This window comes from Carlito syrichta, unplaced genomic scaffold (assembly GCF_000164805.1).
Source record: "Carlito syrichta isolate Samal-C Ts95f unplaced genomic scaffold, Tarsius_syrichta-2.0.1 Scaffold305688, whole genome shotgun sequence".
In the NCBI taxonomy this organism is placed as follows: Eukaryota; Metazoa; Chordata; class Mammalia; order Primates; family Tarsiidae; genus Carlito; species Carlito syrichta.
The window spans coordinates 233,490-245,575 of record NW_007249784.1 but is presented as its reverse complement, the minus strand read 5'-3'; the positions used below and the strand labels follow the sequence as shown (position 1 = coordinate 245,575).

At 51.1% G+C, this 12,086-nt stretch overlaps 2 protein-coding genes across 8 annotated transcripts in view; one reads left to right on the top strand and one right to left on the bottom strand.

Moving 5' to 3' along the window:
* Positions 1-3,144: 3,144 nt before the first annotated feature.
* SHBG (sex hormone binding globulin) overlaps positions 3,145-12,086 on the bottom strand; it is a 13,403-nt gene continuing 4,461 nt past the window's right edge. The window contains exons 1-9 of one of the 6 annotated variants that reach the window (XM_021714617.1): positions 7,212-7,313; positions 6,994-7,085; positions 6,631-6,820; positions 5,516-5,677; position 5,372; positions 5,139-5,243; positions 4,872-5,008; positions 4,288-4,495; positions 3,164-3,322 (exon numbers count right to left, since the gene is read on the bottom strand). In XM_021714617.1, the coding sequence (XP_021570292.1) occupies positions 3,174-3,322; positions 4,288-4,495; positions 4,872-5,008; positions 5,139-5,243; position 5,372; positions 5,516-5,677; positions 6,631-6,820; positions 6,994-7,085; positions 7,212-7,313 (1,146 nt within the window). In that variant the 3' untranslated portion in view covers positions 3,164-3,173. Of the gene's footprint in view, positions 3,323-4,287; positions 4,496-4,871; positions 5,009-5,138; positions 5,299-5,371; positions 5,373-5,515; positions 5,678-6,630; positions 6,821-6,993; positions 7,086-7,211; positions 7,314-12,086 lie in introns of those variants that run through there. The other 5 variants (XM_008062335.1, XM_008062336.1, XM_008062337.1 and 2 more) reach the window with 5 other exon arrangements.
* SAT2 (spermidine/spermine N1-acetyltransferase family member 2) lies at positions 9,128-10,924 on the top strand. Of its 2 annotated transcripts, XM_008062339.1 has the most exons (6): positions 9,128-9,318; positions 9,471-9,522; positions 9,651-9,734; positions 9,817-9,918; positions 10,067-10,107; positions 10,541-10,924. In XM_008062339.1, the coding sequence occupies exons 1-6, from the start codon at positions 9,253-9,255 to the stop codon at positions 10,706-10,708; spliced, it is 513 nt and encodes a 170-aa protein (XP_008060530.1). In that variant the 5' UTR covers positions 9,128-9,252; the 3' UTR covers positions 10,709-10,924. The 2 variants fall into 2 exon arrangements, with proteins under 2 accessions (XP_008060530.1, XP_021570297.1); XM_021714622.1 differs by lacking the exon at positions 9,817-9,918 and having other exon boundaries at positions 10,541-10,922.

Genomic DNA, 12,086 nt, shown 5'->3' with positions numbered 1-12,086 from the left:
TTGTAGAGAGGGTTCTCACCAAGTTGCCTGGGCTGGTCTCAAACCCCTGGACTCAGGCAATCCTCTCACCTCTGCCTCCCAAAGTGCTAAGATTACAGGCTTGAGCCACCATGCCTGGCCCAGAATTTGTCTTCTACCTTAGAGACAATATTGAAGCCTCCTTACCCTGAATCATTTAGGTCCTGGTTGATCTCACGCCTGTAATCCCAACTATTCAGGAGACTGAGGTGGCAGGAATGCATGGGGCCAGGAGCTTGAGAAGGGGTCAGCAGATCCAATGAGTGATTCGCCCCATTGCCAGGGTTACTGGTAGGAAGATCCTTTTAAGAAACTAGGAGGTTGGAACACTGGGATTCCCACAGACGTGGAGGTGGGAGATGTATTAATGGTTCTTGAGAAGGATGAGGACTGAGAGGTGGAGACAGGATTGGCACCTCAGAGTTACTTTTTTAAATTTTTATTTTTTGAGTCAGAGGCTCACTCTGTTGCCCAGGCTGGAGTGCAGTGGCATGCTCATAGCCATGGCAGCCTTGACCTGCTGGGCTCAGGTGATCCTTCCATCTCAGCTTTCCAAGTAGCTGGAACTGCAGGCATGTGCCATCACACCTGGCTAATTTTTCTTTTTTGTTTTTTTGAGTTGGAGTCTCACTCTGTCGCCCAGACTGGAGTGCAGTGGCCGCTCCCGGCCACCGCAGCCTCGACCTGCTAGGCTCTGACGATCCATCCGCCTCAGCCTTCCAAGTAGCTGGAACTACAGGCGTGCGCTACCATGCCCAGCTAATTTTTGATTTATTGTGGAGATGAGGTCTCGCCAAGTTGCCCAGGTGGGTCTCGAACCTGCGGGCTCGGGCAATCCACTCACCTCAGCCTCCCAAAGGCGTGGGATTACAGGCTGAGCCACCGAGCCCAGCTAATTTTTCTTGATATAGTGTAGAGATGTGGTCTCGCCAACTTGCCCAGGCTGGTCTTGAACCCCTGGGCTCAGACAATTCTCTCCCCTCTACCTCTCGATTACAGGTGTGAGTCATCGTGCCTGGCCGCCCCAGAGCTCCTTAGTAGGCTGAGAGCTTGGGGTTGGGACACAAGGATTCCTAAGAAGACTGAAAACTGGGAGCTGGGGGCCAAGGGCTGGGGACTTAGGCACGAAATTGCCACAAGAAGCAAAGAACTGAAGCGAGAAGATGTCCCAAGGAGGGGTTGTACACCAGTATGCTCCAGAGGTCTGAGGGCTGAGGTCTGGGTCACCACATTCTTGGAGGGCAGAGATATTCCTAAATGTCTGTTCTCTCCAGCGGGGACCAGCACAAGCCAGTTCTTGTTTAATGGAGTAAAGACAAATTTGTCTGGGAATGCAGCAAGTGGACCAAGAGTAGAAGAGAAAGGCAGGTTTCTCCCTCTGCTCCTCCCTTTTTCTTTCAGCCTGCCTCCGCCATCTCTTTATGACCCTCTCACGCCCCCTGCTGCTTCTTCCCGAGGCAGTAATGGTCAGCCCAAGGACCAGAATGATTTCTTTTCCTTTCCTCCTGATCTTCCAGGACCAGTCACAGAGGCAGGAAGGTAGATTCTCAAAGGGAGTAGATGCTGGGAGGTGGGCTCCTAGCTTCCAGAAAGTGACCTGTGTCTGGCATGTGTGTGTGGGGAGGTGGGTGTGGGTGCTGTTGCTGGGATCTCAGCCTAAGAAATAATCACCTCGGGGGCCATTGCCTTGCTAGGGTCTGGTGTGGCCATGTGCTCTTTGAGCCATGGCTGTCGCCATGCTTCCTGGCTTTGGTCCCCCTCCCCCACCTTGTGGAGTGAATCTTCTCTCTCCTTTCTCTTTCTCTCTCTAATTTACTTTTAAATAAATTTTCTTTCTTAACCTTTCTGTGTCACAATTCTTTGCAATTTCTTGGATCTCTGGGTTCCCAGCACTCACCTCTGGCTTGCCAGCCCCGGCAATGCTGCTGTGCCGCCCTGAGCCTCTCCACCCTCACCCTGTCTGTCTGTACCCTAACACCTGCGACCCTGCTGGCCATCTGGGGAGCTGAAAAGAGCCATCCAGTTTCTCCAAGTTTGACCAAGAAACTAAAAAATAATCCCAAGCAATACTTCAGACTCCACTACTTTCGCAATTTATTCAGCAAACGACCCTGCACTCCTAAGACAACTAGTAGTTATCAACTAATTTCGAATCACAAGTTTTCCTTTAAGGTCATGTATAGAAGTTAGTTTCATTCTGTCCTATTTAAAAAAAAAAAAAGAAGAAGAAATAATCACCTCAGGTTGGGCGTGATGGCTCAGCCTGTAATCCCAGCACGTTGGGAGGCCGAGACAAGAGGATTGCCTGAACCTGGGGGTTCAAGACCAGCCTGGGCAACTTGGTGAGACCTTGTCTCTACAAAGAAATCACAAAAGTAGCCGAGCGTGATAGTGTGCATCTGTAGTTCTAGCTACTTGGAAGGCTGAGGCAGAAGGATCGCCTAAGCCAAGCAGGTCGAGGCTGCAGTGGCCGTGATCTTGCCACTGAACTCCAGCCTGGGCGACAAGAGTGAGACTCCAACTCAAAAAAAAAGAAAGAAAGAAAGAAAGAAATCACCACTGCAGACTGGGCATGGTGGCTCAAGCCTATAATCCCAGCACTTTGGGAGGTCAAGGCGAGAGGACTGCCTGAGCCTGTGGGTTCGAAACCAGCCTGGGCAACATGGTGAGACCTCGTCTCTACAATAAATCAAAAAATTAGTCGGGCATGGTAGCACGTGCCTATAGTTCTGGCTACTTGGAAGGCTGAAGCGGATGAACCACTGGAGCCCAGCAGGTTGATGGTGGGGTGGCCGTGAGCATGTCATTGCACTACAGCCTGGATGACGTGAGACTCAAACTCAACAACAACAAAAAGAAATTACTATTTCCTCAAGGACGCCCTCCTTCATGCCCAGACTAGGTTAAGGCCTCCTAAAGTGCATGCTTTCACAACTCTGATTCTCCTTTATGGTGCTTATCAGAGTTTTCAATTATCACTTATTAGTTAGCCTTTGATTTATGTCTGCCTCCCCATGGAACTGTAAGCACCAGGAGGGTAGAAACCAGCTTGTTTTTGCTTACCAATACAACTCAATGCTTGGAACAGCACCGGCGCACAGTGAATATTTGTTGAATAAATAAATGACTTTCAAAAGGGGTTCTTAGGTGGAGCTTTAATGGGGGGCTTCAGTGCCATTGGCTGGGCTCTGGGGACAGCTGTGAGTCCAGATGTCCTGGCTCCTGCTCAAGGCCCGGTCCATGTCCAGTATCTGGCCTTGTGCCCAAAGTCCATTCAAGCAAAAAGAGGCAGAAGAGTCCTCTCCTAGAGAGAGGTGGCATAGAGATAGTGTAAGGAGCCGGGTTCGATGGCTTAGCCTGTAATCTCGCGCCTTGGGAGGCTGAGGTGAGTGGATTGCCTGAGCCCATGGGTTCGAGACCTGCCTGGGCAACTTGGTGAGACCTCATTTCTACAATAAATAAAAAAATTAGCTGGGTGTGGTAGTGTGCGCCTGTAGTTCCAGCTACTTGGAAGGCTGAGGCGGAAGGATTGCCGGAGCCCAGCAGGTCGAGGCTGCGGTGGCCGGGAGCGGCCACTGAACTCCAGTCTGGGCGACAGAGTGAGACTCCAATTAAAAAAAAAAAGAGATAGTGTAAGACCATGAGTGTGGCTTGGATCCAGAAGCTCCTCTCCACGTTTCTACTTCTTCAGCCTGAGTTTTCAAAAGCACTACTTCCCATTGCCCACTGTCTTCTATCTTCTTGGTCTTGACCTTTTCTTCTTCCCTCCCAGGAGTTTCCTTCCCCTTCAAATTTGCTCTCTCATTTAATTTAATTTATTTATTTATTTATTTTTGAGTTGGAGTCTCACTCTGTTACCCAGGCTTGAGTGCAGTGGTATGCTCACGGCCACCCCAGCCTTGACGTGCTAGGCTCAGACAATCCTTCAGCCTCAGTCTTCCAATTAGCTGGAACTACAGGCATGTGCTACCACGCCCGGCTGATCTTTTGATTATTGTAGAGATGAGGTCTCGTCAAATTGCCCAGGTTGGTCTCGAACCCCTGGGCTCAGACAATCCTCTCACCTCGGCCTCCCAAAATGCTGGGATTACAGGGTCTTCCTATATTGCTCAGGCTGGTATTAAACTCCTGGATTCAAGCAATCCTCCTGCCTCAGCTTCCCAAAGTGCTGAGATTATAGGTATGAACCACCATGCCCAGCCAAAATGTGCTCTCTCTCTTTAGCTGTTTTCAATGGCATGCTGAGGAACTTGAACATCATTATCTTACCTGGTAAAGCCCCCAGGAAGAGATGCCCTTGAGGCTGAGCCCAGAGGTTGAGCAGGGGACCAAGGCCCAGGGGAGGCAGAGCAAGCACCTCTGTCTTCGGCCCGTGACTCAAGACCACCCTGGACATACCCAGCTTCAGCTGAAGAGGGAGTCCCAAGACCAGGGGCAGATCCAGCCCTGGCCCTGACCAAGGAGTCAGTACCACCTTCTGCAGAGTGTGTGGGAAAAGGGATGCAAGGGAGGAAAGAATGAGCTGGACCTGCTTCCTGTAGCGCCAACCCTAGCTGCTTTAATTCTGCCTCTCAGCTGCACCTCCACCTACTGGCCATTCTCACCACTTAAATCCTCTCCCCAATTTTCTTGGCTTGACCCTTTGTGAAATCACACCCACCCCAAGTAAATATTCAATCTAAATAAAAGTCATTTGCTTTCTGTGAGCAGCTTCAAGATATGTCCCTGGACCCCGCCCCCACATAAGTGCTACCCTTAAGCCTAATTTTGGCATTTTGGACCCTTCTTTTCCCTCACTGATCCCAGACTTGACTGAATTCCAGGCTCCAGACAGCACCCCAGTCCCCCATTACTTGATCCTGGAGATGAAGGCTGAGCCAAGAAGTGTTCTCTGGTGTCCTAAGGGCAAGGAGGTGGCCTGAGCCTGTGGCTTGCTCAAGTCCCAGATCCAGAGAGAAAGCCCAGGGTTCTGCATGAGGTTGAGGAATGTCTAGGGAGAGAAATAACCCTTTTGAGGCCTCAAAGCTTGGACTTCAAGGAGAAAAAGGGCCGGTGGTAGAGGGAGATGGAGGAAGGCAGAGCTGGTCATGGAAGGAAAAACTGACTGCAAAGAAATCTACCTTGGAGATTAAATTCTGCATGAGTCCCTGGAGGGAAAAATGTCCCAGGCTGTGACTCCACATTACAGCTTCTGATGTTAGTGGGGGCAGAGACTGAGATCTGGGCTTGTTTGTCCAACCAGGTATCCCGACGCAGGCAGCCATCCAGGGCAGGGACTAGCTGGGGAGGGAGGGAAAGAAGATATGGGGAGATGGAAATCAGCACATCAAGGCCCTAGTCCCAGCCTCCCCACCCTCAGTTTATTCCCTTCCAAGACACAAGCATTTGGCCTCCTCCATGCAATTCTCATCTCACTCTCACTCCCTAAAAACATGGACTTAGATTCCCATGACTATACCAAGCCTTGGCCACAGTTTCACCCCTGTGATGTAATTACCGGCAACCGAAGGTTGGAGGAGGGGAAGAGCAGCCCCCCTAGTGCAATCCTCATGACAGCCTGGGATTTGTTGACCAGGGGCCCAGAGACCTGTCTCAGGCGTAACACCTCCTCTCCATCCACCCTCAGCAGCACCGAGTCTCCATCGATTTTTACTTCCACCTGCAGGAAAGAGGTGAGAAGCAGAATCAAGGCTACTAGGACCTGTCCCTGCCACTTTCCTTTGAGGCAGTCTAGTACAATCATGGAAAGAGTATGCTCTTTTTGTTTTGTTTTGTTTTGTTCGAGTTGGAGTCTCACTTGGTTGCCCAGACTGGAGTGCAGTGGCCATTCCCGGCCACCGCAGCCTCGACCTGCTGGGCTCCAGCAATCCTTCCTCCTCAGCCTTCTGAGTAGCCGGAATTACAGGCATGCGCTACTACGCCCGGCTGATTTTTTGATTTATTGTAGAGATGAGGTTTTGCTGCCCAGGCAGGTCTCGAACCCGCGGGCTCAGGCAATCCACTCACCTCAGCCTCCCAAAGGCTGAGTCACCGAGGATTACAGGCTGAGCCACCGAGCCCAGCTGAGTATGCTCTTTTAATATCAGCTATCATCCTTGGTTCACCCAGACCTTGTCACTTATATTCCGATTGAGTCTTGAATTCCCACTGGGGAAAAAAATAGGGACAAGAATAGCTACTTTAAGCCAGGTGTGGTGGCTCATGCCTATAATCTCAACACTTGGGAGGCGGAGGCAAGACAATTGCCTGATCCCATGGGCTCCAGACCAGCCTGGGCAACTTGGCGAGACCTCATCTCTACAATAAAACAACAAAAATTAGCCAGGCGTGGTGGCACATGCTTGTAGTTTCAGCTACTTGGAAGGCTGAGGTGGAAGGATCACCTAAGCCCAACAGGTCAAAGCTGTGGTGGGTGTGCAAGTGTGCCACTGCACTCCAGCCTGGGTGACAGAGTGAGACTCTGACTCAAAAAAAAATAAAATAAAATATCTACTTCGTGGGGTTTTGTATGGGCCAAATGAGATAACAACAATAAAGGGATGCCCAATAACTTGGTTTTGTTCACCTTCCTCATACTGTCCCCAGACACCCTTCCCCTCAGGACTAGCTTACCTGGTGCCACTTCCCATCATCCAGCCGAGGACCAGCCCCCACTGTAAGCTGAGCCCAGTGATTATGCAGTTGGATCTCAGGCCTGCCCTCCCGAAGTCCTAGCACAAACCAGTCATCCTTAGGGTTGGTATCCCCATAAAAAATCACTCCCTCTGGGTCCCAGGTTCGAAGCTCAAAGGAGGAGGAGGCTCTGGAAAGACACAAAGGAAAAGATTGTATGTGGGGTATGCCCTTTGAGAGTCAATGTGAGGTTGGGAGAGGTGGCATTCCGGGAGAAAGAAGGGAGAAACAGGGAAAAGAGAAGAGCCAATGGAGAAAGAGTAGTGCCAGGGGACTGGGTCAAGGACTAGGTCAATTCTATACTTTGTCATCTTGGTGAGGTCAAAGGCGAAGACCATAACAGGTTCCTGTCCTGGGCCATTGTTGAGGTGCACAGCAGGAGAGTCCTGGGCCCTCTATCAGAAAGAAAAAATTAGACAAGATGGAGCAAAAAATAGACAGAGGGAGAGGCACTGCTATAGGGCTAGAGGAGGACAGAAGGGAAGAGGACATAAGCTGAGTGCTCTGTCCAGCTCCTACACCTGGGTTGGGGGCAGTCCCTGGCAGGTAGGAGGTGGTAGTAGCAGCAGCAGCAGCAACAGCAGCAGCCGACGCGAGGTGGCCAGTGGGCCTGTGCTCTCCATAGTCAGCAGCTGTCCACTCCGTGACTCAGACAACTCACTTATGCGGGCAGGTGGCCTTGCGCATAAGTGGTGGAGGGTTAAAGGTTGCCCTGGGGGAAGAAGGGGGGCGGGAGATGAGGGCACTGACCCTGTGTCCCCTCTGTGGACAAATGGGGTGAGGGACAGAGTTTCTCCGCTACCATCCCCCACTACTGAGAAAGTTTATGAGCTGGAAGAGGACACATTATTTTCCCTCTATTCCTCTAGAGCTTTGTCAGTCTGAGGTCTAGAAAAAGTCCTGTCCTGCTCCCCAAGTAGCATCCTCTGTCGGGAGTAGAGATGACACATGAAATCCTAAACATCTAGCTGATCTTGGGCAAATCATTTCATCTTTGTGCTTCAGTGTCCTTGTCTGTAAAATGAGGAAAATAATACTTTTTTTTTTTTTTTTTGAGTTGGAGTCTCACTCTGTCACCCAGTCTGGAGTGCAGTGGCCGCTCCCGGCCACCGCAGCCTCGACCTTCTGGGCTCCGGCGATCCTTCCGCCTCAGCCTTCCAAGTAGCTGGAACTACAGGTGTGCGCTACCACGCCCGGCTAGTTTTTGATTTATTGTAGAGATGAGGTGCCACCAAGTTGCCCAGGCGAGGGAAAATAATACTTTATGGTGTTGCTGTGAAGTAGGATTAATTGAGATAATGTAGGCACAGTGTTTGGCATCTGGTCTGAACACCTTTCTCCCTGTGTTTTCCCAGGCCTCTGAGGTTTGTCTTGTAAGAATGTATTGTCTCTGTGTATGTAATCATCCCTTATTCATTTATTACAGGGTCTAGCAGTCTAGCAGTAGAAATTTATCATCCCCTCTCTGATCCATCTTAAAATGTAAATACTGCCAGGTGCGAAGGCTCACATCTGTAATCCTAGCACTTTGGGAGGCAGAGACGAGAGGAATGCCTGAGTCCAGAGGTTCAAGACCAGCCTGGGCAACTTGGCAAGCCCTTGTCTCTACAATAAAAAAAAAAAATTAGCTGGGCATGGTGGCATGCCGCCTGTGATTCTAGTTACTTGAAAGGCTGAGGCGGAAGGATCACCTGAGCCCAGCAGGTCGAAGCTGCGGTGGTTATGTCACTCCAGTCTGGGTGACAGAGTGAGATTCCTAATGCAAAAAAAAAAAAAAAAAAAGCAGGACGCAGTGGCTCACGCCTATAATACCAGCATTTTAGGAGGCCGAGGTAAGATTACCTGAGTCTGCAGGTTCAAGACGAGACTGGGCAACTTGGCGAGACTGCATCTCCACAATAAATAAAAAAAATTAGCCGGGCATGGTGTGCGTGCTACTGCCCTCCAGCCTGTGTGACAGAGTGAGACTCCAACTCAAAAAAAAAAAAAGCAAAAGAAAATATCCCTGAGAGCAGTAACACTTTGAACCTCTCAAGAGTTGTTAAAACAGCTTTTTCAGAGCTGGAGGTCTTGGGGCTCACCCAGTGCCTGGGTGGACGAGCGAGAGCGAGGGTAAAGGAGATAATCTCTGCATACTTCAATTAAAGAAGGGCCAGGTCAGTCTCTGGGCCGTAGGGTATTTCCGCTGGAGGCAGGGACACCCCAACAACTGCAAGGAAGACTCCACCCTCCAACCTTGAACCCTGCTCGGGGCCCAGTCACAAGACCGGGCTGTCGGGGGCGGGGCTAGGGAGGCGGAGAAATTCACCTAGTCTGCAAGCTGATTGGCTGGCGGGTATGCTCCTGCAGCGGCAGAATTCAGGGGCTTACTCCCGCAGTGAGGACCACCTCAGCCACCCGCCCTCTTTGCTTGGAGGGTACCGGGATCTGGGTCCCGCTTCCCAGCCTGCGGCACGCCGGCATTCCCGCTTTCCCGGGCTTTTCGGAATCCGAACTTGTAGGCTCTTAAAAGGCGCCTAGTTGCCTTTTGCCAGGTCCTGGTCCTAGACGGTAGGAATCGGAATGGCTTCCATTCGGATCCGAGGGGCCAAGGAGGAAGACTGTGGAGAGATCCTGAAGCTGATTCGGGTGAAGGCTGCGGGCAGGAAACTAGGGGATCAGAGCGGCCTGAGCGGGGACATAGGGCGCGGTGGGCAGGGAGGAGTGGCGCACCTTGAGACCCTGCTCGGGGAACAGTGGGGCCCTCCTGCTCTAATCTAGCCTCTGTCCCCACGCCTTAGGAGCTAGCTGAGTACGAGAAACTCTCGGATCAAGTGAAGATCAGTGAAGAAGGTGGGGCTCAGCACTTGAGTGCTGACGTAGGCTGGGGAGGAAATGAGGGATGGGGTCCCCAAGGAGCACCTCTGAGCTGATGTACACCCAGGTCCTCTGTCTCTTTGTCACAACTCCAACCTCTACAGCCCTGAGAGCAGATGGCTTTGGAGAGAATCCTTTCTATCACTGTTTGGTAGCAGAGATTCTTCCAGCCCCCGGGGAGCTACAGGGTAAGAGCCTCAGAGGTTCGCCTCTCCAATTGACCTCAGAAGTCTCCCACAAGAGGCCTTATCCTTCTTTTTTCTCTCTCAGGGCCCTGCATAGTGGGCTATGGACTCTACTACTTCATCTACAGCACATGGAAGGGACGCAACGTTTATCTGGAAGACATCTATGTGATGCCGGAACATCGGGGTATTTGGCAGGGGCTGAGGCTGAGGTGGGAGCAAAGCAACCCATAGACTCTACCACCATCCCCTGCCCCCTACTCTTAATCTGTGGCCTTTTTAAATCCCCTTCAACTGAAGCAATTGCTCTTTTTACCTCTTTCTCCCCACAACAGGTCAGGGGATCGGTTCCAAAATAATCAAAAAGGTGGCTGAGGTAAGGAGAAGGGTGGAAGCTACCAGCTAGGTCCTAAAGAAGTAAGGTTGGGCTCGGTGGCTCAGCCTGTAATCCCGCGCCTTTGGGAGGCTGAGGTGAGTGGATTGCCTGAGCCCGCGGGTTCGAGACCTGCCTGGGCAACTTGGCGAGACCTCATCTCTACAATAAATCAAAAATTAGCCGGGCGTGGTAGCGTGCGCCTGTAGTTCCAGCTACTTGGAAAGCTGAGGCAGAAGGATCGCCAGAGCCCAGCAGGTCGAGGCTGCGGGGGCCAGGAGTGGCCACTGCACTCCAGTCTGGGCGACAGAGTGAGACTCAAACTCAAAAAAAAAAAAAAAGTAAGGTTATATGGGGGGCACCCAGGTTGAATGAGGGGGTGAAAAAGCCTTTTCCTTTTTGACCCTAGGAAAGCAAGTGATGTCTTCTCCCATAGGTGGCCCTAGATAAGGGCTGCTCCCAGTTCCGCCTGGCAGTCTTGGACTGGAACCAGAAGGCCATAGACTTGTACAAGGCACTAGGAGCCCAAGATCTGACCGAAGCTGAGGGCTGGCACTCCTTCCGCTTTGAAGAAGAGGTGATGAAGAAGTTGGCAGGAAGGTGATGCTATCTCTTGGGAATCTCCCTCTACTTGAGTTTCTCCTTCCCCACCAACTGAAGCACTCTTCAGAGACTTATTTCCATGGACATTGACACTAAGGCTCCCTAGAGGAAGGTGTGTTGGGGATGTGTATCCTGGAAGTGCAGAAACAGCAGAGTTGAAGGAGAAGCCCTTCCTCCTCTTTGAGAGTAAAAAATAAATGAGAATGACTATCTCCAATGTGGTGTTGGGTAGAGGAGTTCATGAGGTGAAAGTTTCAGCCACTCCAAGACCCTGAGTGTTCTGGTCAGTGGGTATTGCTCCCAGGCCCAAGGTGATTTTTACCCTCAGTGGGCCAGAGTCTTGGCTCCGGCATATGGAATATAGAGAAAAGAAGAGCAAGGGGAAAACTTGGTAGATCAAGTTTGCTGGTCACATTTGGGACCCAGACAAAAGCCTCAGATATCTGGACTGAGCTGTGCTAGATACAAGACTGAGGGAGGCCCACGACTCAGACATGCCCAAATGTGTTGGCATTTCAGGAGGCATTAGGAAGGACCACTGCTATAACTTTAAGAAATCAGTTCTAGCCGGGCTCGGTGGCTCAGCCTGTAATCCCGCGCCTTTGGGAGGCTAAGGTGAGTAGATTGCCTGAGCCCACGGGTTCGAGACCCGCCTGGGCAACTTGGCAAGACCTCATTTCTACAATAAATCAAAAAAATTAGCTGGGCGTGGTAGCGCAAATAGCCAGGTGTGTTGGCTCACGCCAGTCATCTCTGTACTTTGGGAGGCAGATGCGAGAGGATTGCCTGAACTCAGGAATTTGAGACCAGCCTGAGCAACTTGGTGAGACCTCATCTCTACAATAAATCAAAAAATTATAGGCTGGGCTCGGTGGCTCAGCCTGTAATCCTAGGACTTTGGGAGGCTGAGTTGAGTGGATTGCTTGAGCCCATGGGTTCGAGACCCGCCTGGGCAACTTGGCAAGACCTCATTTCTACAATAAATCAAAAAAATTAGCTGGGCGTGGTAGCGCATGCCTGTAATTCCAGCTACTTGGAAGGCTGAGGTGAAGGATCGCTGGAGCCCAGCGGGTCAAGGCTGTGGTGGCTGGGAGCGGCCACTACACTCCAGTCTCGGTGACAGAGTGAGACTCCAACTCAAAAACAAAACAAAACAGGAGAATAAAGAAAACTTAAAATTAAAATAGATCTTAGCCGGGCTCTGTGGCTCAGTCTGTAATCCCGTGCCTTGGGAGGCTGAGGTGGGTGGATTGCCTCAGCCCGCGGGTTCAAGACCCGCCTGGGCAACTTGGTGAAACCTTATCTCTACAATAAAACAAAACAAAAAAAAAACTAGCCAGGCGTGGTAGCGCGCACCTGTAGTTCCAGCTACTTGGAAG

Coding starts and splice junctions, on each gene's coding strand:
- SAT2 (XM_008062339.1), top strand. CDS start 9,253: ATGGCTTCCATTCGGATCCGAGGGGCCAAGGAGGAAGACTGTGGAGAG. Junction 9,523..9,650: donor AGTGAAGATCAGTGAAGAAG/GTGGGGCTCAGC, acceptor CAACCTCTACAG/CCCTGAGAGCAGATGGCTTT. Junction 10,108..10,540: donor TAATCAAAAAGGTGGCTGAG/GTAAGGAGAAGG, acceptor CTTCTCCCATAG/GTGGCCCTAGATAAGGGCTG.